The sequence below is a fragment of the Ranitomeya variabilis genome, chromosome 2 (genome assembly GCF_051348905.1).
Source record: "Ranitomeya variabilis isolate aRanVar5 chromosome 2, aRanVar5.hap1, whole genome shotgun sequence".
Taxonomy (NCBI): Eukaryota; Metazoa; Chordata; class Amphibia; order Anura; family Dendrobatidae; genus Ranitomeya; species Ranitomeya variabilis.
In genome coordinates, this window is record NC_135233.1 from 345,652,221 (window position 1) to 345,679,977 (window position 27,757).

General features: G+C 44.9%; 1 protein-coding gene across 3 annotated transcripts; it reads left to right on the forward strand.

Moving 5' to 3' along the window:
• Positions 1-1,446: 1,446 nt before the first annotated feature.
• Positions 1,447-27,258, forward strand: LOC143805798 (NTPase KAP family P-loop domain-containing protein 1-like). Of its 3 annotated transcripts, none has more exons than XM_077285471.1 (4): positions 1,447-1,689; positions 8,076-8,144; positions 24,777-24,908; positions 25,024-27,258. In XM_077285471.1, exons 3-4 carry the CDS (start codon positions 24,792-24,794, stop codon positions 27,127-27,129), a joined length of 2,223 nt encoding a protein of 740 aa, XP_077141586.1. In that variant the 5' UTR covers positions 1,447-1,689; positions 8,076-8,144; positions 24,777-24,791; the 3' UTR covers positions 27,130-27,258. The 3 variants fall into 3 exon arrangements, with proteins under 3 accessions (XP_077141586.1, XP_077141584.1, XP_077141585.1); XM_077285469.1 differs by having other exon boundaries at positions 1,449-1,689; positions 25,043-27,258; XM_077285470.1 differs by lacking the exon at positions 1,447-1,689 and adding an exon at positions 7,568-7,584 and having other exon boundaries at positions 25,043-27,258.
• The last annotated feature ends 499 nt before the right edge of the window (positions 27,259-27,757 follow it).

The window sequence follows — 27,757 nt, forward strand, 5'->3', positions numbered from 1 at the left end:
TTGTGTGGGTTTCCTCCGGGTTCTCAGTTTTTCTCTCACATTCCAAAGACATCCTGATAGGGAATCTAGATTGTGAGCCCCAATGGGGACAGTAATGATGATGTCTGTAAAGCGTTGTGGAATCTATGGCCCTATATAAGTGAGTAAAATAAAAAATAAATATGTTATAGCTGGGGTTCTGACACATGCACATGCTTCATACTACAGCACAGGGGAATGAGAGCCCCCACTTTTCTGGATTGGTGGGGGTATTACCAGTCAGATCCTTAGTCAGGGCCGGTTCCAGGTTTCTGTGAGCCCTTGGGCAGCAGAGTCCCAGTAAGTACCTTTTTGATTTCAGTCTTACCTTTTCGCCTTCTAAGAGCTATAACTATTTTGCTTTTTGGTCGAGTTATATAAGGGCTTTTTTTTCGTGTGTGGGGAGTGGAGAGGATACAAGCTGTAGTTTTTTATTTTTACCATTTTCGCATCCATACTAATTTCTGATCTCATTTTGTTCCTTTTTTGAGGTCAAAGACACAAAAATAGTGATTCTGCCATTTTATTTATTAATAGGATAATACGATAAATATTATGTGATTTTATTAGTTTAAAAAGTTATGTAATATGTAATTTTTTTTAGATTTTATTTACTTACTGGGAACAATGTGAGGGGATTTGATCATATAGAAATATATATTTTTTAAAAATTCATAGTTTAGTTTTTTTGTACAATTTTTGTTAGTCCCCCTAGGAAACATTCAGATTCCAGCTACATATATGACACAGCCAGAAACCGAACTCTATGGAGTGGCCTCCATGAGCCCTCTTCATATATGATCTCGCATTCATGTACAGAAGATGTTGTAAATTGAAATCTGCGTGAACTGGATACTTGCCCAGTCTCTTCGGGTGCTGACAGCCCTGCCCTTAGTGATCACCCTTTTTTTCCCATGGATGGGTGGTAAACATTGAGTATTGCTGCAGTTCCTCTTGAAAAAATTAAAGCAAATATGTAAAAAGTCTTCATAAAATTTTTTCAACTGTTTAATGTTTGCAAAATACAAATACAAATAATATATTTTTTGGGATTGCTGTATTTTAAGGGTAAATTTGGTCGATCTCTTGCATTTGGTCTGGTAGGATATAACAGCAGAATTATTCCTGTTCTGCACTTACTACATCACATCATTGTAAATATTTTTATAGGAAGCAGAACAAATATATGTTGTCATGGAGCAATATATTATTAGAACATGTAAGAATTAATTTAATATGTAATATTAATATTCTAATCAATATTTTGGGAAAATCTGTGATCCATTACGGCACATGGCCGGTCACTTATCCATACCCTATAGAGTTTATATATTAGTCCTACAGACAGTTCTTTCACTGTTATAGATACATGATTATTCCTTGGCGTAATTATAATTATGGAGTAGAGAAACCGGACAGGCTGCTTGAATGTTAACAGCCAGGGAGTGGGCAAGTTTTAGGGATGCCGTCATGGGTCACAGGGTGGAGTTATTTAAAAGGTTAGTAATGTTATACAGTAGATATCTATAAGACCTGGAACACACAGGAGCCGGCATCACTTGTTCTAGGTCTGTCACATAGAGAGGAGAATCCTCCGTGCTTATCATGGATCCTGCTGACACCATTCAGGCATCTTTGGCTCAGTTATTGTACTGGTAGGACAAAATACAGGTGAGTAGCTTGATGATTCTTCTTGGGTATCTATTTAAGTACTCTGAAAAATAGCATTTTACAAAGTTGGATTACTTAGAACATATCTTCTAAAAACATTCCATAGAAACATGGTAGCCAACATGTGTTTGTGGTAGTCAGGACCAGTATCGGCAGCATGTAAACCAAGACAGATACTAGGGCTTTTTAGGTTTAATGAGTCCATGGCGATCTGGGCAAGTATACCCTATACTTGTCAAGCCAAGGACCACTGCAGCCAGTCTCTGATTCAAGCTGCTCGTGGGTTTGTTCCAAGTTGTAAAGCTATCCCCTATCCTAAGGAAAGGTCATAAGTGAATGATTGCTGAGTGTCCTACTGCTGGGACCCCCACTGATTTTATCTGAATGGAGCAGAAGTTGAGAAAATACTTAAAGGGAACCGGTCACCAGTTTTTTGCCTTAAAAACCATGCCCATCGCCATTAAAAATACCATAAATGGTTTCTACAACCCCTTTATACCCTCAGAGATGCCCCTGAAAATCTCTGAAAAAGCGCTTCATTTAAGTCCAATGCAAGTTGTGTGGTCTGGTCCGATGGGTAAATCCAGATCGCACTCAGTACCGCCCCGATCACTTCAAACGCCGCCTTTTCTCTCTGGATGTATGTGGCCTATGTCGTCCACACAGTGCATGAAGTCTCGTGCCTGCGAATTGGAATCCGAGACCTGCACACAGGCAAGGATCACTCTGCCCTATGGAGCAGCCATGGAGCTGGTAATAAACAGGTAAAGCCGGCGCCTGGGCATTACATGACTTCACACTGATTCTTCTGCTGAGGACCAAGACTTCGAGCACCATGCGGATGACATAGGAGACGTCATCCATTTCCACTCAGATAGAATAGGCGCCGTTTGACAGGACGGGGTCGGCGATGAATGCGATCTAGATTTGCCCATTGGAACAGACCACACAATTTGTGGATAAATGAATAAAGCACTTTTTCAGATGTATGCAGAGGCACCTGTTATGGTATAAAGTGGTTTTGGGTGTAGGAACCCCCATTTACGTTATGCTTAAAGGTTATGGGCATGGTAAATCAAAAAATTGATGACAACTTCCCTTTAATCACCCCTTTCTCTTTCATTGCTTTCTCCAGCAATCTCATAATCAATGACTAGAGCAGTGGGGCACATGGTCAACCTCCACTCCTACTAGGTGGGGTTATACAAAGTCCAGCAGTTGCACCAGCAGCAATCAGTAAGTTATCACTTTTCCTATGGATAAGTGATAATTTGACAATTTTATACTATCATGATATCATTAAAAGGGTTGTCGGGTTAAAACAAGCTATCACCTATCAGCAAGATAAGCGACAACTTGCTGATCAGTGGGCGTCCAATTGTTGGGACCTCCACCACTTCGCACATGGGGTAATTTTTAACCATGACAGGTAACTTTTATCCCTGTTAAAAAAGGGAGTGGCAGGTCTGGCACCTGACAATCGCTCCATTCATTTTCTGTGGCACTGAGTGCAGCACTGTGGGGAATGAATGGAGTACGGATTACAGCAATAAAAGTTCCCCATTCTGACAATTGGTGCAGGTCCTAGCAGATGGACCTCCACTGATCACCAAGTTATCACCTATCCATAACTTGTTTTAACCGGACAATCCCTTCAACAATTTTTAAACATGTGACAGAAAGTAAAGAACAGAGACAAGTCCTCAATGTTCACACTCTTTACTGGTTTCCACACACCTTAGCTAACAATCAGCCATGTGGCCATCTCTTCCAACACCCCTATACACATACGCACTTGGCTCAATCAGACATACATCTGTTTTCAATAGGGAGAGCGGAGTAACCCGCTGCCAGTCAACACCTCCATTAGGAAATTAGAGAATCAAGTATCGGAATTCAACATGTCTGATCCACATTCCATGCTTGGCCCTACCTGCCAAAATCGAGGGGATTTGGCTAACTTTAATTTTATTTGTTCGGAACCCTTTAGATCAGTGTTTCTCAACTCCAGTCCTCAAGACCCACCAATAGGTCATGTTTTCAGGATTTCCTTAGTATTGCATAGGTGATGGAATTAATGCTTGAGCAGGTGATGAAATTATCACCTGTGCAATGCTAAGGAAATCCTGAAAACATGACCTGTTGGTGGGTCTTGAGAACTGGAGTTGAGAAACACTGCCTTAGATCCAGATGTTTGGTCCAGAGGAAGTTAAACTGAATCTGCCTGGGTGAACGTGGCTACTCACTCCACAAGGGTAATTAAATGGAGTGCGCTACATACTTTCCATTTATTAATTAGAAATATCAATATGATTAGTCACACAATGACTGGATAGTGTTTTTCGTTAATTGTTTTATTAGGTTAATTATCTTGTTTGGCTCTTCATCTTTGTTTTGTGACCCACTTTAAAGATGTAACACCATACTTGAATTGCGGGCTTCTTCACCCATCAAACTTTTATTTTTTTTATTATTTCTTCACCCTAACTTGTATCCGCATATTCAAAGATATTATAAATTCACTGGACATGTCCTAAGGGACATTTTTTTTTAAGTTTGTAAGAGACTTGGACAATTATTATGAGTCCAGGTATAAATCATTTTGTCTAACGAGTGATAGAAATCTGATCATTACTAAATTATTATCGGTGGTCCATGCTTCCAGTAACCTATCTAACATGATGGATTGAGAATTTAAAAACAAACAAACACATAAAGCACAAACAGTGTAGTATAAATAAAGTACAGCATGATTACACATGAGTAAGCAAATACCTGACATAGAAGTGTATCATCCATCTGGCAACTGTCTGCTACATAATTGCAAATACTTTTATTATATCTGACTCATCAGACCTGCTATAATGAGTATAGATCAGGAGGAAGTTACAACTGTGAAGTGTAAGGAAATATGTAATAAAAATAAGTGTATAATTAATCAGGTGGTGTTCAATTTTATATGCAAATACACCTGGTAAACACCTGGGAGGGAAAGAAAGGGAAACAAAGAGAGAATATGTGAGCTGATACCCGGAATCAGTGACCACTATGAATTAAAGGGTTATTTGGGTCTTGTCAAATGGGTATGATTGCAAGTGTTTGCAAGAACAAGCAACTTTGCAACTTCCACCCCTATTAAAAATATTCTGTGTTTTCAAAAAGCAAAGGAATTGTTAATTCCTCCGCGACTGCTACACTGGAAGAACACACATCAGACCTATACCATGCGAGTGGTCAATCTGTAGGAATGCACAAACCCCCGGCAGGCAGGAAGCCAATGTACAGGGGAGCGGAAGAAAGAAGATGAGAAAACTCCTTTAAAATTATGACAATGGACGTGATAAAGTGATTATCATAATATATGCCATATCATTACAATACAGAATGCCAAACATTGAATTACATTTTAGAATCAAGTAGTGATTAACATAACCATGATGTGGTCCAAAGGCCCAAAATCCTCTTCTGAATTAATCGCATTATTAGTTACAGGGCAAATGACAAGCAATGTTTTGGCCACATAGGGCCTTTGTCAAACCATAAGTGTACAGTGCAACCATTGGCGAATATCCATGATGTGAAATTGTGCTGAAGACTTCATATAAGCGACCCTGTGGATCCATACTATAAAATCAATATATGTGCTGTCTTATGGAGATTCAGGGGTGTCCATATTACAAGGTCACTTACAGTCAAGGAGCATGCTATGATTAAGGGCTAGTATAAGCATCTGGGAAAGTGCCAGATTCCCATTGACTATAAACATAAGGATGAATGACCTAGGGGAGATCAAAACATCCAACACCACGGAGACACCATCACATGTTTCTCAACGCAGTGATCCAGAACACTGCCCCCATCCCTAAAGGGAAATATGCAAATGCATGTAGAAAAGCCACAGAGACACCATCACGTGTTTCTCAACGCAAGCAATGAATAGCCAGGTCCCATTGACGACACCTGCTGTTCATGTTCCGTGAACGTGTGCACTGCGTATATGACGTGGGCTCAGCACAGGTAACACAGCATAGGTGATGGCTGTGTTATACAGTCCGCACCTGAGTCTGCCCGTTGAAATTGGAGCTAGCGCAGATTGTCGTTTAACCGCTTAGATGCTGCTATCAATTGTTATAGAGGCATTTAAGAGATTGGAAAAGGCGGTCGGTGACCTATCCAACAATCATCGCTTGCAGAGTGCTGATGGCATTGTCATGGTGGCCGGGGACATACTGAAGGCTTCAGTGTCTTTTACAACAATGGGGTTCATAGGAGATTGCAGATTTTACGAAGCAATGCAGTATTACAGTACATTACATTACATTACAGTACAGTAGTGCATTATATTGTACAAGTGATCATTTTACATAGGGGACTAATAAAAATGAGGAAAGAAATAATGAGGAATGTAAAAAAAGTGAATAAATGAGGAAACTATATACATACATATATATATATATATATATATATATATATGTATATATACCGTATTTCGCGGACTATAAGACGCACCGGACCATAAGGCGCACCCCAAATTTGGGGTGAAAATTGCAGAAAAAAAAGATTTTTTATAAGATGGGGGTCCGTCTTATTGTCCGAATTTACAGTATCTTACCTGAAGGCTGGCGGTGGCAGAGCAGGGTCACAGGAGGCATGGTGTCGGCAGAGGTGGGGTGATGCGGTACGGCGTGCTCCTGAGCAGGGTCCCTTCCTGCTTAGGTGGGCGACGCCACGGCCTGGTGTCCATGGGAGGGTTGCAGCACTGGTTACCGGCAGAGGTGCTGGGATGAGGAGGTGCTGGGATGAGGAGGTGCAGGGATCAGGAGGTGCAGGGATCAGGAGGTGCTGGGATCAGGAGGTGCTGGGATCAGGAGGTGCTGCGATCAGGAGGTGCTGCGATCAGGAGGTGCTGCGATCAGGAGGTGCTGGGATCAGGAGGTGCAGGGATCAGGAGGTGCTGGGATCAGGAGGTGCTGGGATCAGGAGGCGCAGTGACAGGTATGGTGTGAGAGGGTCCCTTTCCCCGGTGAGGTGATGCAGCAGCCCGGTAAGGAGCAGAGCCGGGTGAATGCTGCTGTTATCGGTGGTGGCGGCCATCTTCCGGGGGCCGCGCGAGCGCAGATGAAGCGCTCTGCTTCCCGGGGCTTCAGGAAAATGGCCGCGGGAGGCCTCGCGTGCGCAGATGGAGATCGCGCGGCCATTTTCCTGAAGCTAAGAACTTCAGAAAAATGGCCGCCGCGATCCCCATCTGCGCACGCGCGGCATCCCGCGGCCATTTTCCTGAAGCCCCGGGAAGCAGAGCGCTTCATCTGCGCACGCGCGGCCCCCGGAAGATGGCCGCCACCACCGATGACAACAGGATTCACCCGGCTCTGCTCCTTACCGGGCTGCTGCATCACCTCACCGGGGATAGGGACCCCGCTCACTGCACCTCCTCATCTCCGCACGTCTGCCGCCGCACCTCTGCCGCCGCACCTCTGCCACCGCACCTCTGCCGCCACGGGTAAGCCTGCATTTCGACTATTAGACGCACCCCCCATTTTCCCCCCTTTTTTGGGGGGGAAAAAGTGCGTCTTGTAGTCCGAAAAATACGGTGTATATATATATATATATATATATATATATATATATATATATATATGATATAGGATTAAAATATTTTTGGGTCTCAGCACATATTGACACAAAGACACCATGATTATGGTTTAAAGGGACTGTGTCATCAGAAAGTAATCTATTGTTTAATTAAAGTTTTACGGAAATGTTTTTTTTTTTTTATTTCACAATCTGTACTAAAAAAAGTAAAATGAGTAAACGTGCAATTTACCGTACTTCCTGTTCTTTCAGGGCAGGTTTTCAGCAAACTCATTATCCTCAGATGAAGCATTACAATGACAGGTAACACTGCTATACACAGCTGAAAGCACAACACAGGATCCACCAATCACAATAGACGATGTCACAGCTCACCTTCTCCACCTCCTTTCACAATGAACTTTCCATGCACTCTTTTTTTGCTTCAATACAAAAGATAGGATTGGAGTCTATTCATTTCTGTTAACCTACATGTTGATTTCCTGAAAGTAAAGGACAAGTCTAAAAAAAAAAAAAACAGTAGCCAGTGTGAAAATTGCAAAATTTCCAATTTTTATTTTTATTACAGATTGTATTATGAAAAAAAAATTGCTAAAAACTTTAAAAATATATATATTTAACATAAAAAAGTGATTTAAACAATAGGTCATAAACTGATGACACATTCGCTTTGAAAACAAACTAAAAAAAAACAATATATCTGCATGGTGTGAATGAGGCTGAGAAAAAAAAATTACAAACTGTGCGTTTATGCAGTTTTTTTCATTACTAATATTATTTTTCTCACTTTATAGTTATGAATTCTACTGCGAATAAAGAATAATGCCGCTAGTCAAATTTCTGGGTCAAAATGGCAACAAACGGTAATGAGCATAAGCTTCCAATGTGTAGATTTCTATAATGGTGATAAGGGGAATTAATATTTAATTTATTTCCTTAAGTGATTAATCATCTGTCGAAATTTGAATAATTAATTAATTGCTTAATCTGAATTAAATGTTTTTCCAGTCCTATGTAAATAAATGGGCTATTTCATCCTTTTCAACTATTTTTTCTATTCCACAAATGCATCTGAAAAACAAATAAGGAAGCAGGTAGTCTTGATTAAATTATTGACTATATTTTTCCCAAAGTCACTATGCAGTCCTAGGGATTTCTATAAAAATCTATATGTATACTCCAGTTACAAACAAATAATAATGAATACCAAAGTAATAGAAACCCAATAGCATTATTAGTTAAATATACCAAAAAACACCAACTATAAGAAAAGGCTAAAATTATCCCATTAAAATCTTACGTGAAAGTATGTGTTTACTGAAAACAGATTTTATCCAAGAATTGACATTGAAAAATTAATCCTGGAGGAGAAAGACGCAGATTTCTCTGATAAGATATACAGTAGCATGTAAAACTTTGGGCACCCCTGGTCAAAATTACCGTTATTGTGAACAGTTAAGCAAGTTGAGGATGAAATGATCTCTAAAGGCCTAAAGTTAAAGATGACACATTTGATTTGCATTTTATGCAAACAAATATAGATATATTTTCATCTTTTTCATTTAAAAATTACAAAAATGAAAATGGGCAGATGCAAAAGTTTTTGAAAGTATCACAGCTTTTAAACGCTTTTTGTAGCCAGACAAGAGTCTTTCAGTTCTAGTTTGAGGGATTTTCATCCATTCTGCCTTGGGACAATTCTTCCAGTTCTGTGAGATTCCTGGGTCGTCTTGCATGCCCACTTGATGGCCAAGTACTCTTTCTCTACTATGGCATAGTTCTTTTCTCAGGAGGAGAGTTTCCTACTCAGGTATAGGACTGGATGTTCATCCCCATCTACTACCTGGGACAACACAGCTCCCAACTTGACCTCAGAGTCATCCGTTTGGACCACGAACTCCTTTGTGAAGTCAGGTGCGACCAAGAACGGCTGTTTGCATAGGACAAGCTTCAACTCCTGGAACGCCATCTCTGCTTCAGAGGACCACTTGGCCATTGTCATCTTTGTGCCCTTAAGAAGGTTAGAGGGGTGGCTATAATGGCGAAATTTGGCATAAATCGCCGATAGTATCCTACAATTCTCAGAAAGGCCCGAACTTGCTTCTTGGAGCCTGGTTGTGGACAATTTTGGATTGCCTCCACCTTATTTACTTGCGACTTTATTTAACCCCTTCTGATGACGTAGCCCATTTTGCCTCTTCCTTACCCATAGCACACTTCTTTGGGTTTATGATAAACCCTGCCTTCCTCAGTGCATCCAGTACCACCTGAACCTTCTGCAGGTGACTTATCCAATCCGGACTGAAAATTACAATGTTGTCCAGAAAAGCAGCGCCATACTTTGTGTGAGAGGCTAGGATCCAATCCATGGCCCTCTGGAAAGTAGCTAGGGCTCCCTGCAGACCGAACGGCATCCTGGTGTATTGAAAGCATCCATCAGGCATAGAGAAGGCCGTCTTCTACTTTGCATTTGAGGACAGAATTTGCCAGTAGTCTTTTGTTAGGTCCAGGGTGGTGATATGTTTGGAGCGCCCCCAAGGGCAGCGGGGTACTCGGTACCGGGTCCTTCGGTTCACAGGGGGATGTCACGGTGGCTGACCCGGTACGTGGCCCTGTGACGTCCGTGTAAAAGGGAAAGGTCTTTAAAGGGGAATGTTCGTGACGCCACCTGTGGTATTCGGTCAGGGTGACCGACGCTGCTTTAAGGGGTCCGCTGGGGTGATGTTATGGCAGCTAGATGGTATACCTTCCCACAGGTGAAGTATGTCCCCAGGGCTTCCCAGTGTGTAGATGGTGGATGGTGAGAGGCGCAAAAAAGTATGAGGACACAAGGTTGCAGTCTCTTTACCCTTACTGAAGACTTCAGCGTCCACAGTCCAGAGCACCAGATCACAGGGCAGACAGAGTCCGGCCGGTTTGGAGGCAAGTCCAGAGTCCCCTTATCCAGGTGGAAATCAGTAGCCTTCTTCTAGCGCCGTAGTGTTGTAGTCCCTTACTGCTAAGCTTCTCGTAAGGTCCTCACAGATGTTGTAGATGTTATGTCTCTCTCTCTCTCTGTCCCCCAGATGGATAGGACAAACCCGTATGACCAGTGGCTTGAGGCGTTTTACAGGAACTCTATCATGCCCCAGCCTCTAAGGGGTGCTACCTTGCCTCCTGGGTGTAGGGGTGGACAGGTAACGTGAAATTAGATGTCCTGCCGGTCTCTGGAGCAAGGCATAAAGGATCGTTGCTCCCTCGGGGTTCCGGCTCCCGGGATTCTGCGCCTCAGAAGGAGGCAGCCTGTGTAGGGCTGATCCCCTCCTGGTATCCACTCCTTTGCTACGACTTCTTCCACCCTCTCTGCAATACAGTTCTCCTTCAGTGTCTCTTTCTAGAAGCTGCAGCTCTCAGGGTATGCACAGCTCCGTGTCCTTCTGTCTCGATCTCTGACAGGATCACACCCATGCCAGGGACCAACTACCTGAGCGAAGTTCAGCCAGCAACTCTCTAACTTTTTTCCCCACAGGTCACCAGTTTTACCAATGTGAGGAGTGACCTAATAAATAGGAGCAGAGCTCCCCCTGGTGGCCTGGAGTGTGAAATGTGTTGCATGTTTGTGATACCTGGATGCAGTTGTCCTTCTTTGCCTCCAAACGTAATATCACGCTCCCCTAGAGGAAAATGACATTACTGCAACCACCAGGACCCTGGGGCGCTGCATATCTGGCTGACCCTAACCTCTCAATGAGCTCATTAACCAGGGGCATTGGATATGAGTCGAACTTGGACACCTCATTTAGCTTCCTGTAGTTGTTTATTAAATATATTTTAAAAATTAAAGATGGAGAAACTGACAAAATAATCCACAATACATATCACTTTCCATAAAAAACATCATATAGGGTACAGATCAAATAAACATACTGGATAATAGTCCCCAATGAGACAGATCTACAGGTATATACATACTGTATATCATAAGCGGTCTAAAAGAGACCAAGTAAGGTGCAAGAGAAAAAATCTCTGAACAAACATTAATACCAGTGAAAAGATGATCCGTGGTTCCCCTGAACTCCAGCTCCAAGGAGTGAAAAAGCCACACAGGCGAAACGTATGAGGTCCATGGCAAACCTGTCAAATGGGACCTCTATAATGGGCAACGGCACTAGGGGACTTCGGAAGTGGGATACGGAAGCAGTTAGCTGAGGAGTAGGGCAGGACTGGCAGTAGTTAGCAATCTCTCTGTGACATCCAGGCCAGTAGAACCTCTGCAGGACCATTCTTGAATTTTGTCTACTCCCAGATGCCCGCCTAAGACATGAGAATGGGCCAGGTCTAGAATCCTACGCCTATAGGGACCCGGTATTAACAACTGCTCTACCACTTCCTCTCTTAGATTAGTGACCCGATATAGCAGCTCCTGATTTAAAGCAAAATGTGAAAACCTGGTGTCAGTCCCCGGCTCTTGAGCAATCCCATTTATCACAGTTACATTGCCAAATGCCCATTTTAGAGTAAGACCCCGCATTTGAGCAGTCCCAAAATTTCCCCCAGAAACCCCCAGTTCAGGAATCTCGACCTCATTGTTCGCCATCTCGTCCTCGTCAACAGCAAGGGGAAACAGGGTAAACGCATCCGCCTCCGACTGTTAAGGGGATTCATCATGGTATGACCGTGTTAGGGCTAGCGGAACGCACCAAATGAATATAGAGATTTTATTATAATAGATTAGGGTTGAGCGAAACGGGTCGGCTATTTTCAGAAGTCGCCGACTTTTGGCAAAGTCGGGTTTCATGAAACCCGACCCGACCCCTGTGTGGGGTCGGCCATGAGGTCGGCGATCTTCTGAATCTGGTATCGGAATTCCGATACCGAGTTCCGATATGTTTGCGATATGGGAAATCGGTATCGGAATCCACATTTAAGTGTAAAATAAAGAATTAAAATAAAAAATATTGATATACTCACCTCTCCGACGCAGCCTGGACATCGCCGCTGGTAACCGGCATCTTCCGTTCCTAAGAATGGCGCTTGAAAGACCTTTCGATGACGTCACGGCTTGTGATTGGTCGCGGCCGCCCACGTGACCGCTCAGCGACCAATCACAAAGCCGTGACGTAATTTTCAGGTCCTAAATTCCTCATTCTAGGAATTTAGGACATGAGAATTACGTCACGACTTTTGATTGGTCGCTGAGCGGTCACGTGGGCCGCCGCGACCAATCACAAGCCGTGACGTCATCGAAAGGTCCTTCACGCGCTCATTCTTAAGAAGGAAGGCTGCCGGAAAGAAGCAGTGTGCGTCCGAGGGTGAGTATATACCTAATAGGAATATACTCACCCTCGGCTTCTTTCCGGCAGCCTTCCTTCTTAACCCCTTCATGACCTTGCCGTTTTTTGCAATTCTGACCAGTGTCCCTTTATGAGGTAATAACTCAGGAACGCTTCAACGGATCCTAGCGATTCTGAGATTGTTTTTTCGTGACATATTGGGCTTCATGTTAGTGGTAAATTTAGGTCGATAATTTCTGAGTTTATTTGTGAAAAAAACGGAAATTTGGCAAAAATTTTGAAAATTTCGCAATTTTCACATTTTGAATTTTTATTCTGTTAAACCAGAGAGTTATGTGACACAAAATAGTTAATAAATAACATTTCCCACATGTCTACTTTACATCAGCACAATTTTGGAAACAAATTTTTTTTTTGCTAGGAAGTTATAAGGGTTAAAATTTGACCAGTGATTTCTCATTTTTACAACAAAATTTACAAAACCATTTTTTTTAGGGATCACCTCACATTTGAAGTCAGTTTGAGGGTTCTATATGGCTGAAAATACCCAAAAGTGACACCATTCTAAAAACTGCACCCCTCAAGGTGCTCAAAACCACATTCAAGAAGTTTATTAACCCTTCAGGTGTTTCACAGCAGCAGAAGCAACATGGAAGTAAAAAATTAACATTTAACTTTTTAGTCACAAAAATGATATTTTAGCAAAAAATTTTTTATTTTCCCAAGGGTAAAAGGAGAAACTGGACCACGGACGTTGTTGTCCAATTTGTCCTGAGTACGCTGATACCTCATATGTGGGGGTAAACCACTGTTTGGGCGCACGGCAGGGCTCGGAAGGGAAGGAGCGCCATTTGACTTTTTCAATGAAAAATTGGCTCCAATCTTTAGCGGACACCATGTCGCGTTTGGAGAGCCCCCGTGTGCCTAAACATTGGAGCTCCCCCACAAGTGACCCCATTTTGGAAACTAGACCCCCCAAGGAACTTATCTAGAAGCATAGTGAGCACTTTAAACCCCCAGGTGCTTCACAAATTGATCCGTAAAAATTAAAAAGTACTTTTTTTTCACGAAAAAATTATTTTAGCCTCAATTTTTTCATTTTCACATGGGCAACAGGATAAAATGGATCCTAAATTTTGTTGGGCAATTTCTCCTGAGTACACCAATACCTCACATGTGGGGGTAAACCACTGTTTGGGCACATGGTAAGGCTCGGAAGGGAAGGAGCGCCATTTGACTTTTTGAATGAAAAATTATCTCCATCGTTAGCGGACACCATGTCGCGTTTGGAAAGCCCCTGTGTGCCTAAACATTGGAGCTCCTCCACAAGTGACCCCATTTTGGAAAGTAGACCCCCCAAGGAACTCATCTAGAGGCATAGTGAGCACTTTAAACCCCCAGGTGCTTCACAAATTGATCCGCAAAAATGAAAAAGTACTTTTTTTTCACACAAAATTTCTTTTAGCCTCAATTCTTTCATTTTCACATGGGCAACAGGATAAAATGGATCCTAAAATTTGTTGGGCAATTTCTCCTGAGTATGCCGATACCTCATATGTGGGGGTAAACCACTGTTTGGGTGCACGGCAAGGCTCGGAAGGGGAGGCGTGCCATTTGACTTTTTGAATGGAAAATTAGCTCCAATCGTTAGCGGACACCATGTCGCGTTTGGAGAGCCCCTGTGTGCCTAAACATTGGAGCTCCCCTACAAGTGACCCCATTTTGGAAACTAGACCCCCCAAGGAACTTATCTAGATGCATAGTAAACACTTATAACCCCCAGGTGCTTCACAGAAGTTTATAACGCAGAGCCGTGAAAATAAAAAAATAATTTTTCTTTCCTCAAAAATGATTTTTAGCCCAGAATTTTTTATTTTCCCAAGGGTAATAGGAGAAATTGGACCCCAAATGTTGTTGTCCAGTTTGTCCTGAGTACGATGATACCCCATATGTGGGGGTAAACCACTGTTTGGGCGCACGGCAGGGCTCGGAAGGGAAGGCACGCCATTTGGCTTTTTGAATGGAAAATTAGCTCCAATCATTAGCGGACACCATGCCGCGTTTGGAGAGCCCCTGTGTGCCTAAACATTGGAGCTCCCGCACAAGTGGCCCCATTTTGGAAACTAGACCTCCCAAGGAACTAATCTAGATGTGTGGTGAGCACTTTGAACCCCCAAGTGCTTCACAGAAGTTTATAACGCAGAGCCATGAAAATAAAAAATAATTTTTCTTTTCTCAAAAATGATTTTTTAGCCCACAATTTTTTATTTTCCCAAGGGTAATAGGAGAAATTGGACCCCAAAAGTTGTTTTCCAGTTTCTCCTGAGTACGATGATACCCCATATGTGGGGGTAAACCACTGTTTTGGCACACGTCGGGGTTCGGAAGGGAAGTAGTGACGTTTTGAAATGCAGACTTTGATGGAATGCTCTGCGGGCGTCAGGTTGCGTTTGCAGAGCCCCTGATGTGCCTAAACAGTAGGAACTCCCCACAATTGACTCCATTTTGGAAACTAGACCCCCAAGGGAACTTATCTAGATGTGTAGTGAGCACTTTGAACCCCCAAGTGCTTCACAGAAGTTTATAACGCAGAGCCGTGAAAATAAAAAATGTGTTTCCTTTCCTCAAAAATATTTTTTTAGCCCAGAATTTTTTTATTTTTCCAAGAGTAACAGGAGAAATTGGACCCCAAAAGTTGTTGTCCAGTTTCTCCTGAGTACGCTGATACCCCATATGTGGGGGTAAACCACTGTTTGGGTACATGCCGGGGCTCGGAAGGGAAGTAGTGACGTTTTGGAATGCAGACTTTGATGGAATGGTCTGCGGGCATCATGTTACGTTTGCAGAGCCCCTGATATGCCTAAACAGTAGAAAACCCCCACAAGTGACCCCATTTTGGAAACTAGACCCCCCAAGGAACTTATCTAGATGTGTGGTGAGCACGTTCAACCCCCAAGTGCTTCACAGAAGTTTACAACGCAGAGCCGTGAAAATAAAAAATCATTTTTCTTTCCTCAAAAAAGATGTTTTAGCAAGCAATTTTTTATTTTCACAAGGGTAACAGGAGAATTTGGACCCCAATATTTGTTGCCCAGTTTGTTGTGAGTACGCTGATACCCCATATGTGGGGGTAAACCACTGTTTGGGCACACGTCAGGGCTCGGAAGGGAAGTAGTGACATTTGAAATGCAGACTTTGATGGAATGGTCTGCGGGCGTCACATTGCATTTGCAGAGCCCCTGATGTGCCTAAACAGTAGAAACACCCCACAAGTGACCCCATTTTGGAAACTAGACCCCCGAAGGAACTTATCTAGATGTGTGGTGAGCACTTTCAACCCCCAAGTGCTTCACAGAAGTTTATAACGCAGAGCCGTGAAAATAAAAAATAATTGTTCTTTCCTCAAAAATTATGTTTTAGCAAGTAATTTTTTATTTTTGCAAGGGTAACAGGAGAAATTGGACCCCAACAGTTGTTGCCCAGTTTGTCCTGAGTACGCTGGTACCCCAAATGTGGGGGTAAACCACTGTTTGGGCGCACGTCGGGGCTTGGAAGGGCGGGAGCACCATTTGACTTTTTGAACGCAAGATTGGCTGGAATCAATGGTGGCGCCATGTTGCGTTTGGAGACCCCTGATGTGCCTAAAACAGTGGAAACCCCTCAATTCTAACTTCAACACTTACCCCAACACACCCCTAATCCTAATCCCAACTGTAGCCATAACCCTAATCACAACCCTAACCCCAACACACCCCTAACCACAACCCTAACCGCAACACAACCGTAACCCTAATTCCAACCCTAATCCTAACCCTAATCCCAACCGTAACCCTAATCCCAACCCTAACCACAACTGTAACCCCAACACACCCCTAACCCTATCCGTAACCCTAACCACAAGCCTATTCTTAACCCTATTTCCAACCCTAGCCCTAATTCCAACCCTAACCCTAAGGGTATGTGCCCACGTTGCGGATTCGTGTGAGATTTTTCCGCACGATTTTTGAAAAATCTGCAGGTAAAAGGCACTGCGTTTTGCCTGCGGATTTACAGCAGATTTCCAGTGTTTTTTTGTGCGGATTTCACCTGCGGATTCCTATTGAGGAACAGGTGTAAACCGCTGCGGAATCCGCACAAAGAATTGACATGCTGCGGAAAATACAATGCAGCGTTTCTGCACGGAATTTTCCGCACCATGGGCACAGCAGATTTGGTTTTCCTTAGGTGTACATGGTACTGTAAACCTGATGGAAAACTGCTTCGAATTCGCAGCGGCCAATCCGCTGCGGATCCGCGGCCAATCCGCTGCCAATCCGCTGCGGATCCGCGGCCAATCCGCTGCCAATCCGCTGCGGATCCGCGGCCAATCCGCTGCCGATCCGCTGCAGATCCGCGGCCAATCCGCTGCGGATCCGCTGCAGATCCGCGGCCGATCCGCTGCGGATCCGCTGCCGATCCGCTGCGGATCCGCGGCCAATCCGCTGCGGATCCGCGGCCAATCCGCTGCGGATCCGCTGCCGATCCGCTGCGGATCCGCGGCCGATCCGCTGCGGATCCGCGGCCAATCCGCTGCCGATCCGCTGCAGATCCGCGGCCAATCCGCTGCGGATCCACTGCGGATCCGCGGCCGATCCGCTGCGGATCCGCGGCCGATCCGCTGCAGATCCGCGGCCGATCCGCTGCCGATCCGCGGCCGATCCGCTGCGGATCCGCTGCGATCCGCGGCCGATCCGCTGCGGATCCGCGGCCGATCCGCGGCCGATCCGCTGCGGATCCGCGGCCGATCCGCTCTGTGTGCACATGCCATAACCCTACCCCTAACCCTACCCGTAACCCTAACCCTACCCCTAACCCTACCCCTAGTTCTAACCCTAACCCTAGTGGTAAAAGAAAAAAATATATTTTCTTTATTTTATTATTGTCCCTACCTATGGGGGTGATAAAGGGGGGGGTTTATTTATTATTTTTTTATTTTGATCGCTGTGGTAGAACCTACCACAGCGATCAAAATGTACCTGTAACGAATCTGCCAGCCTGCAGATTCGGCGGGCGTACTGAGCATGCGCCCGCCATTTTCCAAGATGGCGGCGCCCAGCGAGGAGACGGCCGGACACCGGGAGGATCGGTAAGTATGAGGGGGTGGTGGGGGGGTGGATCGGAGCACAGGGGGGGGGATCGGAGGACGGGGGGAGCGGACAGGAGCACGGGGGAGCGGACAGGAGCACGGGGGAGCGAACAGGGGGACGGAGGGGGGTACCTGACAGAACGGACGACTGGGGAGGAGATCGGGGGCGGTGGGGGGGGCCAGTACATGATTTCCAGCCATGGCAGATGCTATTGCAGCATCGGCCATGGCTGGATTGCAATATTTCACCATTTTCATAGGTGAAATATTGCAAATTGCTCTGATTGGCTGTTGCACTTTCAACAGCCAATCAGAGCGATCGTAGCCACGTGGGGGCAAAGCCACCCCCCCCTAGGCTGAAGTACAACTCCCCCTCTCCCTGCAGATCGGGTAAAATAGGAATTAACCCTTTCACCCGATCTGCAGGGATGCGATCATTCCATGACGCCGCATAGGCGTCATGGGTCGGGAAGGGGTTAAGAATGAGCGCGTGAAGGACCTTTCGATGACGTCACGGCTTGTGATTGGTCGCGGCGGCCCACGTGACCGCTCAGCGACCAATCAAAAGCCGTGACGTAATTCTCATGTCCTAAATTCCTAGAATGAGGAATTTAGGACCTGAAAATTACGTCACGGCTTTGTGATTGGTCGCTGAGCGGTCACGTGGGCGGCAGCGACCAATCACAAGCCGTGACGTCATCGAAAGGTCTTTCAAGCGCCATTCTTAGGAACGGAAGATGCCGGTTACCAGCGGCGATGTCCAGGCTGCGTCGGAGAGGTGAGCATATCAATATTTTTTATTTTAATTCTTTATTTTACACTTAAATATGGATCCCAGGGCCTGAAGGAGAGTTTCCTCTCCTTCAGACCCTGGGAACCATAGTATCCCATTGCACTGCATTGGGTTTCGTGTTTCGGCCGACACCGACTTTTTGATAGGATCGGCCGATTTCACTCGACCCGACTTTTGAGAAAGTCGGGTTTCGTGAAACCCGACCCGATCCTATAAAAATAAAAGTCGCTCAACCCTATAATAGATGTGTTCGCAGCCCGGGGTCCACCGTGCAGGCGAACCTGCTGCTAGCAAACGGCGGAACTATGGTGGTATGAGCTAACTCTGTTACTTCACAGAGTAGCCGTGAACTCAAAGCACTGCGCCCTGTTAGACTTCACAGTGGCACAGGCTAACTACCCAAACGAGAGCAGTCAGTGGTCATGCACACACACAAAACTCCTAGCCGGAGGTGCCAGCGTTCTAGGGGCTTATTTCAGCCAGGTCCCTGAATACACAAACACACAAACTCCTCGCCGGAGGTGCCAGCATTCTAGGGGCTTATTTCAGCCGGGTCACTGAACACAATCATACATGACCACACTGGCGCAAAGTACATAACTTAGAACAATACTAGCGTGCCGTGCGGCCATGCGAGCCTTAAATAGTTGCAGCACGTACAGGACCTTAACTTAGAAGGACCAATGAGAGGCTGCCACAAAGCGTGAGCACCTACAGGACCTTCCTGTAGGACCAATGGCCTTAGCTGCAGTGTCTGATCATGTGACCCTCGATCTCCACTGAGAGATCTTACTCTGGGCATGCTCAGAACGAGAAAAGCAGGACTTAGTCCCAGAAGCGTCTGCTCGCCGCTGCCCAGCACTGACTTCAATGGCAGAAGCAGGGAAAGCAGCAGTAACTCTTTGTACAGAGTCAGACTGAGCGAGACGCTGGGACTGACATCTCCGCTGAGCAGGCTCCACTGTGGCAAGAAAAGAATGGGAGACCGCAGCAGAGATGGCCCGAGATTCCCCCTGTGCAGAGGTGGGAACTCGACCCCTAACAGACCGGCTCTTTTATGAGTCATCTGGTACTTCTGCCTTCACCCAGGACATGTAATTTATCCACATCCGTTACACGTGCTCCCTTAGAAATTGCCCACACTTATAGCCTCAACTGTGGCTCACTTTGCTGCATACGAAGGTAGACAATGGAACACTATCTCTTTAAGACTCTCACTGTTTTTTTCGGAGTTCTGCATAAGCTAGTACAGGGTTATCAAAATAAAACAAGGCTTTCCTGGCCTAAGGAAAAAAAAAAACAAAGTAAAAAATACAGCACAGTCAGTGTGGTTGCGGGGATCGGCCCGCTCAGTAAAAAAACAACATTCTCAGCTTTAGCTTTCTTGTCAGGACACCTTGCACTGGAGATTCACTCTCCAGGCCAACCGAACACTGAATGCCTCTGGAGGCCAACTATTTAAGCCCCAGACCATGCCCTGGGGTGGAGATAAGGTGGGCAACCTCCCACCCGCTCTATGGTTGTCCACAAAAACCATAATGGCAAATTAACCCATCTAAACACATAGTGTGCTGGGGGAAACTTCTGGGTTTGAAATCACCGAAGTTAATAGCCTCAGCAAAACATATCTCCCAGCCAGCACTTTGGCAGTGACTTTGTCACACCGTGCATAAAAGTTGGCATACTCACTAGAGAAATTGATATGATGCTGGTTTCAAAATTGCACCAGAGGTCAATTCATGCAGGATTTAAAAAAAAACCAAACACAGTGGGCAGAGATTTCTATAAATCACATCCACTTTGCAGAACTGTAAGCCGATGGATTCTTAGACAGTGAAAATACACAGCTAAAAAAACCTTAACCTTAGTTGCCTGAAATTGTATACACAAGTCTACAGTGATGAGGCATCAGATTTGTTTTTTGACATTAAAGGGAACCTGTCATGTAAATTTTAACCTGCAGATATGGGTTTAATCTGCAGGTTAATAGCGTTCTGAACCTGACTGGTGCCATCACTGAGAGCCCCACTGCCGAGAGGATAGGGTTTCAGTTATAGGGGTGGTGCCGCTGCAGGTTCAGTCATCTCTGAGTGTATAGAGAGCAGCGGCTGTAACCGCGCTCCACACTGACTGACAGCCGGCCCTTATGCTGATCCTGCTGTCAGTCAGTGCTGGAGGGTGGTTACAGCTGCTGCTCACTATATACTGAGCAGTGACTGAAGCTGCTCGAGCCCACCCGTATGACTGGAAGCCTCAGGCTGCAAAGACAAGTTCATTTCCTTCCAGCAGCTGGGCTCTAAGTGCGAGTGCAACCCCAATGGTTTTTTTGCATGACAGGTTCCCTTTACCTATGTGTTTCCATAGTAACAGACTACAAACAGTCTGTGTAGTCAGATTCTGCAGTCAAGGAAAGCAAAAAATAGGAGAAAGATGTATTCATGGAGACACAGAGGTGATGCAGAAAGAAATAAAAAATATTACAAAATGTTAGATGTTTTGTACAGCTGACATGTGCTCGCAATAGCGGCGGGTGAAATCACGATTCACCAGCCGCTATTAACTAGTTAAATGCCGCTGTCAAATGCTGACAACGGCATTTAACCGGCACTTCCGGCCACACGGCCGGAAATGCTCGTGTAGCGCCCCCACTGCCGCAGGGCCGAGGGGTACCCGGTACCGGGCCTCTGAGTCTCTGCTCTGGGGTTGTCACGGTGGCTAGACCCGGTCCGTGACCCTGCTGAGGGGCGTACAGTAATAGATGTAGATGATGGTAGTGGTGGTGGTGGTGCGGTGCAGTAAATAACGAGGACACCAGGTTGCAGTCTCTTTACCTCTTTACTGAAGATCTCTGGGTCCTCAGTCCGGAATACGGTTCACCAGGCTGCGCAAGTCCGGCCGGTCCAATGGCACCTCCAGAGTTCTCTTTGCAGGTGGAAATCTGTGCCTTCCTGCTAGCGCTATGTGTTGTGGTCCTCCCCTGCTGTGCTTACGGGATAGTCCCCACAACTGTTGTGTCTGTTTCTCGTGTTCCCTCACAACTCGATTAGATGATGTTCTGCTAATCCTCCGTCCCTCCCGGTGTTATGGTTGGGACGCACCCGTATGACGGGTAGGCTCGGAGCTCTTCCGGGACCCTAGAGTCGCCCCTCTCCACAGGTTGCCCCCTATGTCTTCTTAGGTGATTTAGGTGAGACAGCCCGCCTATGACTGACTGTCCTGCTGTTGGTTTGAAGTATTGCCTGAAGCTATTTGTATAGAAATACTTCCTCGGCGTTTCGGCCGCCGGCTTTGCGCCTCAGTAGGATGTTGCCTCGATCTTACAGCACGACTACTACTGGTATTCTCCTTCTTGCTTTGATCTCGTTTCTCACTCAGCACAATATATCTCGCTTCTGATCCTTTCTTAGGGCACCGCCGCTATGCTGAGCAGGCACGGTCCCGTAGCTTTCTCTCTGTTTGCCGGCTGGCGCGAGACATCTAGCGACCAACGTAGGCATGTTCCCCGGCTACTTCTAGTGTTGGCGTTAGGAGTAGTTATATGGTCAACCCAGTTACCACTGCCCTATGAGCTGGATTTTTGTACGTCGCAGACTTACTTGTTCCTCTGAGACCCTCGCCATTGGGGTCATAACAATGAACTCCTTCAGTGCCATCAGACGTACCATAGCCCCCCTTAGTGGCGGAGCCACAGTACTGCAACGACCAGGACTCTGGGGCGCTGCACTCGCATCGCCGACCCCCGTCACATGATTGGAGGTCAGCGATGCGTTGGCATAGTAACCAGAGGTCTCCTTGACCGGCTTGCTGTGAGCGCCACCCTGTGGTCGGCGCTCATAGCAAGCCTGCAAGTCAGCTACATAGGAGCGATCTGATGATCGCTCCTATGTAGCAGAGCCGATCAGGCTATGCCATCTTCTAGCCTCCCATGGAGGCTATTAAAGCATAGCAAAAGTAAAAAAAAAAGTTTAAAAAATATGAAAAAAAAATATAAAAGTTTAAATCACCCCCCTTTTGCCCTATACAAAATAAAACAATAAAAAAAATTCAAACCTACACATATTTTGTATCGCCGTGTTCAGAATCGCCCAATTTATCAATAAAAAAAAAAGTATTAACCTGATCGCTAAACAGCGTAGCGATAAAAAAAATCGAAATGCCAGAATTACGTTTTTTTGGTCGCCGTGACATTGAATTAAAATGCAATAACGGGCGATCAAAAGAATGTATCTGCACTAAAATGCTATCATTAAAAACGTCAGCTCGGCACGCAAAAAATAAGCCCTCACCCGACCCGAGATCACGAAAAATGGAGAAGCTACGAGTATTGGAAAATTGCGCAATTTTTTTTCTTTTTTTTTAGCAAAGTTTGGATTTTTTTCTACCACTTAGATAAAATGTAACCTAGACATGTTTAGTGGCTATGAACTCGTAATGACCTGGAGAATCATAATGGCAGGTCTGTTTTAGCATTTGGTAGTTGGAGCGCCCCCAGACGCAGGGCCGCGGGGTACTCGGTACCGGGCCTCTCAGTCTCGGTCCTGGGGTTGTCACGGTGGCTAGACCCGGTCCGTGACCCTGCTAAGGGGCGTCCAATGAAAGGTGTGATGATGGTGCGTGGTGCAAGTCGCGATGAATAACGAGGACACAGGGTTGCAGTCTCTTTACCTCTTTACTGAAGGCTTCAGGATCCGCAATCCAGAGTACTGCTAACAGGGCTGGCTGAGACCGGCCGGTCCGAAGGCACATCCAGAGTTCCCTTTGCAGGTGGAAATCAGTGCCTACCTTCTAGCGCCTGTGTGTTGTAGTACCTCCCTGCTGAGCACCACGGGATAGTCCTCACAACTGTTGTGTCTGTTTCTGATGTTCTTTCTCACAACTTGTATCTGTTCTGATGTTCTTCTCCGTCCCCCAGATGATATGGCTAGGACGCACCCGTATGACGGGTAGGCCTGGAGTTCTTCCGGGACCCTAGCGTCGCCCCTCTCCCACAATTGCTTCCTATGTCTGCTTAGGTGATTTAGGTGAGACAGCCAACCTAAAGTCAACTGCCCTGCCGCTGTTTGAAGTAATGCTTGGAGCCCAATACTTCCTCGGCGTTCCAGCCACCGGCTACGTGCCTCAGTAGGATGTTGCCACGATCTTAAGGCACGACTCCTACTGGCTTTATTCTCTTTTGTGCTGCGATCTCGTTTCTCACTTCTCCACAATAAACCTCGCTTCGTTTCCTTTCTTAGGATGCCGCCGCATTCGAGTGCAGGCGCGGCTCCGTAACGTTCTGTTCTGTTCGCTAGGCCTCTGTCAGGATCCCACCCCTGACAGGGACCCCCCTGAATCTTCCCCTGCAACACCCTCTGCCACAGGATGTTGGCTGGATTCAACCCAGTCAGCTTCTGGTTAACTTCCTATCCAACCCCCAGTTTTACCAGATTGTGAGGAGTGGCCTAAAACATAGAACCCTTTGCTCCCCCTGGTGGCCAGAGTGTGAAGTGTAATGTGTGACTGTGATACCTGGTCAGGTGGACTCCTTTAGTGCCAACAGATGTACCATCACTCCCCTTAGTGGCGGAGCGTCGGTACTGCAACGACCAGGACTCTGGGGCGCTGCACTAACCTATCAAAAAAGCCAAAGAAAAAACAAGTGTGAGATTGCACTTTTTTTGCAATTGCACCGCACTTGGAATTTTTTTCCCTTTTTCTAGTACACGACATGCTAAAACCAATGATGTCGTTCAAAAGTGCAACTTGTACCGCAAAAAAAACAAGCCCTCACATGGCCATATTGACGGAAAAATAAAAAAGTTATGGCTCTGGGAAGGAGGGAAGTGAAAAACGATAACGCAAAAACGGAAAAGGGCAAGGTCTTGAAGGGGTTAAATCCCCTCCTTTGTCTGCAAGACCTCTGCTTGCTTTCAGTAAATGGAAATGTTATTGATTGCATCTAAAAGAAGACATTGTTCATAAAAGGACAGTGTGAACATTGCATTAGACTATGCCCATATTGGCATAGGGGCATGTGCCACAACACTGCCATATCCATCACCACCTTGACCCACTGACTTGTATGAAAATTAGTTTCTAGCACGGCATTTATCACTGAACATGTGGCAAGGGCCAATAAAGGGTCTAACATTGATTTGTAGGGTATCTAACTCCAAATGGAAAAGTCCTTGTAAAGTGCGTTCAACATTTACATTGCTCCAAGTGCAGCTTTCCTAATTAACTACAATTATGGAATTTACCATATACTGTATGATTGAGAATCATCTTAAGTTATCTAAAATGTGTGTTTGCATTGTTCTTAAAGGAAAAGAGACAGAAGATGACATCTATTGTGCTTGCCTGTCAAAAGCATTATGTCAGGTGGCTACACCAGTTACTGTTGGCTTATACGCCCCATTCGGAGGCCGTGTGTACATGCTTTTGGATCGCATCACAAGTAAGCAGATATTATAAATCTATTATTCCATATGAAGTCGAAGCATCTTTACAATCTTATATAATCTTATATAATCTATACAATCTTATGTTCTTTCATTTGATTTATATTTTAGTCTCATTTATCTTTTGCAGAATGCATGCGGGAGGAAGCATCGCGTATAACAGAAAAAGAAGAAAAAAACTTGGAGAAAGCCACAGTGAAAGCCACCGGATGGGGTTTCCTACATCTACTTTGGCGTCTATTTTTCTACTGCCCTTTAGTAACTGAACGTCACTTAGAACGCAAAAGTATTAAGTTTATATTTGTACACTTCAGCGCTTGGCAGTATGCAGGCAGTGACCGACTGTGGGCTGGCCTGGTCACCACACTCTGCGAGGAAATACGTCGGAACTTCGGAGTTTTTCCACACAGTATATTTAACGCCTTGGGTTGCAAACCTAAAAGAAATCTAGACTCTGATGGCAGAGAGTGGGCCATCAGAAGGACTTTTTGCATTATTCTGGCGGTCTGCATTGTCTTGCTTCTCATTGGGTTGCTCCTCTTGGTTATACCAATCAAATCTAAAAGCCATGGAGGTGAAGAGAGAGTCTCAACAGTTTTTGGGAGTTTAATGACTGTAGTGGCAGGATCAGGAATTGCCATGACACTGTTTAAGCTAGGAAAGAGCATCATTATTAGCCAAAAGCATAAAATCGAGCGACTGGTCAATAGCGAGAAATTTAGTTCTCAAATGGGTTTTATGAATGAGGTGAAAAAAGAGGTGGAACTGATAAGCCAAATGGTTCAATTCATGGAAATTTTCCAGAAGCAGAAGATTCGGGTGGTCTTACAGATCACCAGTCTGGAGCTCTGTGCACCTGACAAAGTGGTTGGAGTATTGGATGCTATGAACACTCTATTATCTGACCAGAGATCTCCATTTATTTCCATACTGGTAGTTGACCCCAACATCATTGTCACTTGTTTAGAGAATGCAAGCTCACTCAAAGGTATGGCAGACAATGGCTACATGTTCCTCAACCGCACTGTCACATTGCCTTTCTCTGTTCCGGCTCTTGGTAAGAAGACAAAGCTGCAACTTCTGAAGAAAGCTGTACAAAGGACAGAAGATCTTATTGATTGGCCTTGCAGAAATGACGCCAATCGGGGCACCAAGACTGGAATTACAGAACCAATGAAGCTGCTTAGAGATGATCTCTTGGAAGATGAAGAGCCAGAGGTGAACCTACCACCTTGTCAACCAGCTTACTGCATCCAGGAAGCATTTTATGCCCTATACAGTGAGCGTGAAGTTCTCCATGAATACATTCCTGATAGCATATGTCAAATGAAACGAATTGTCAATGCTATCCCTGTTATGGTCCACCTAATGATGCTGAGTAAAATACCATGGGGTAACATGTCTTACAAATCTGTAGCTGCTTGGGTCGTTCTCTGCAATCAGTGGCCATGTAGACTGAGCTGGATTCTTCAATGTCTAGAGGATGAAGAGCAACAAGGATGTAAGGAAGGGTTCAATGATTATCTCCTGTGGGACATGTTTAAGGAAAACAGCAAAGAACTGTTTTCCTTGAAAGCTGGGCTGAAGAATCTTTTGGACTTGGATGGAGATCCGGAGATTTTCCAAAAGTTTCTCTCTCACGACTTTCCTTTTACGGTTGATGAATCCAGAAGGCTGATGACGTGTACGATTAATCTGGATTATTCGATAAAACACAAGATGGGACTTACCCGTGGAATCAACAACCTTCAAAATGATTGGAAAACAACAATCGTAGAGAGTAAAATTGAGAAAATAGAAATGGTGGATAAAAACAACAAAATAGACGTCAGTGACGTGGTTGGAATGCAGGTTATTCAATGTAACAAAGACAGTGAGATTAGACATGAGTGGGAGAAACAGGTCTATCGGTGCAGAGCTGACGTACATCGGGAGAAAGGTCTACCTGAAATGATGCAGGGAAAAGAGATTAGAAGCAGAGGATCAGAACTCAGATGTGCTGAGGAGCAGTCCAAAAGGCACAGTTCTATAAAACAGAAATTATTAAAAGAAATATGTGGGAATAATGAGGATGTGAGTGGAATGGATAGTGTAAGTAGACATTTAGTAGAAGAAGAAATCCCATGGATAGATGAAGAAGATTGCAGGGTACAAGTAAAAGAACAGTATAAGAGATTTGAAGAGGAAAGAAGTTTAGAACGAGAAACTGTACTATAATGTGAAAATTTTAGGCTTTCTATCTGTAAGTATGTTCCTCCTCACTGTCTTTTGAGAAAAGGAAGCGATAGCTGCCAGGTTGTGCACCGAGAAACTGTTGGGACATTTTGAGTACAACTTCTTTGTGGTTCCAAAATTTTTTAGCTTAGGTGGAAACGTTCTCATAGAGATTACAAGGGGTATTTGGTTTACAAAACTCATTTTTTTAATACCTTAGTAGGTTCTGTTAAGCCAATAAAGGGGAATTCCTTATTTATATCCTTCATGAATTAGCCAGAATGTAGCAGCTACAATGAGCCTTTCTCTCTTTCGGGAGGACACATCTCATTTGGATAGGCCCTCATATTTCATTAGTGTGGGTCTGACAATTGAGATCATCATGATAAATGGGCTATTGTGCTCCTGTGAGAGCCATATCCTCTTCATTGTTTCCAAAAGCATAGCCTGTTCCAGGTTTTTCAAATGCCAAACGACAAAGAATCCCTGTGCAAGAACAGTATTGATTGATTGATTTCTAACTGCTAATTTAACGACGAGGCGGTGCCTACCATGTATGACCTCATTCATGGCACTTCAGAAAATTCCTCACAGCTGTGTCAATCCATCCGTAATTGTGAGACCTGAATAT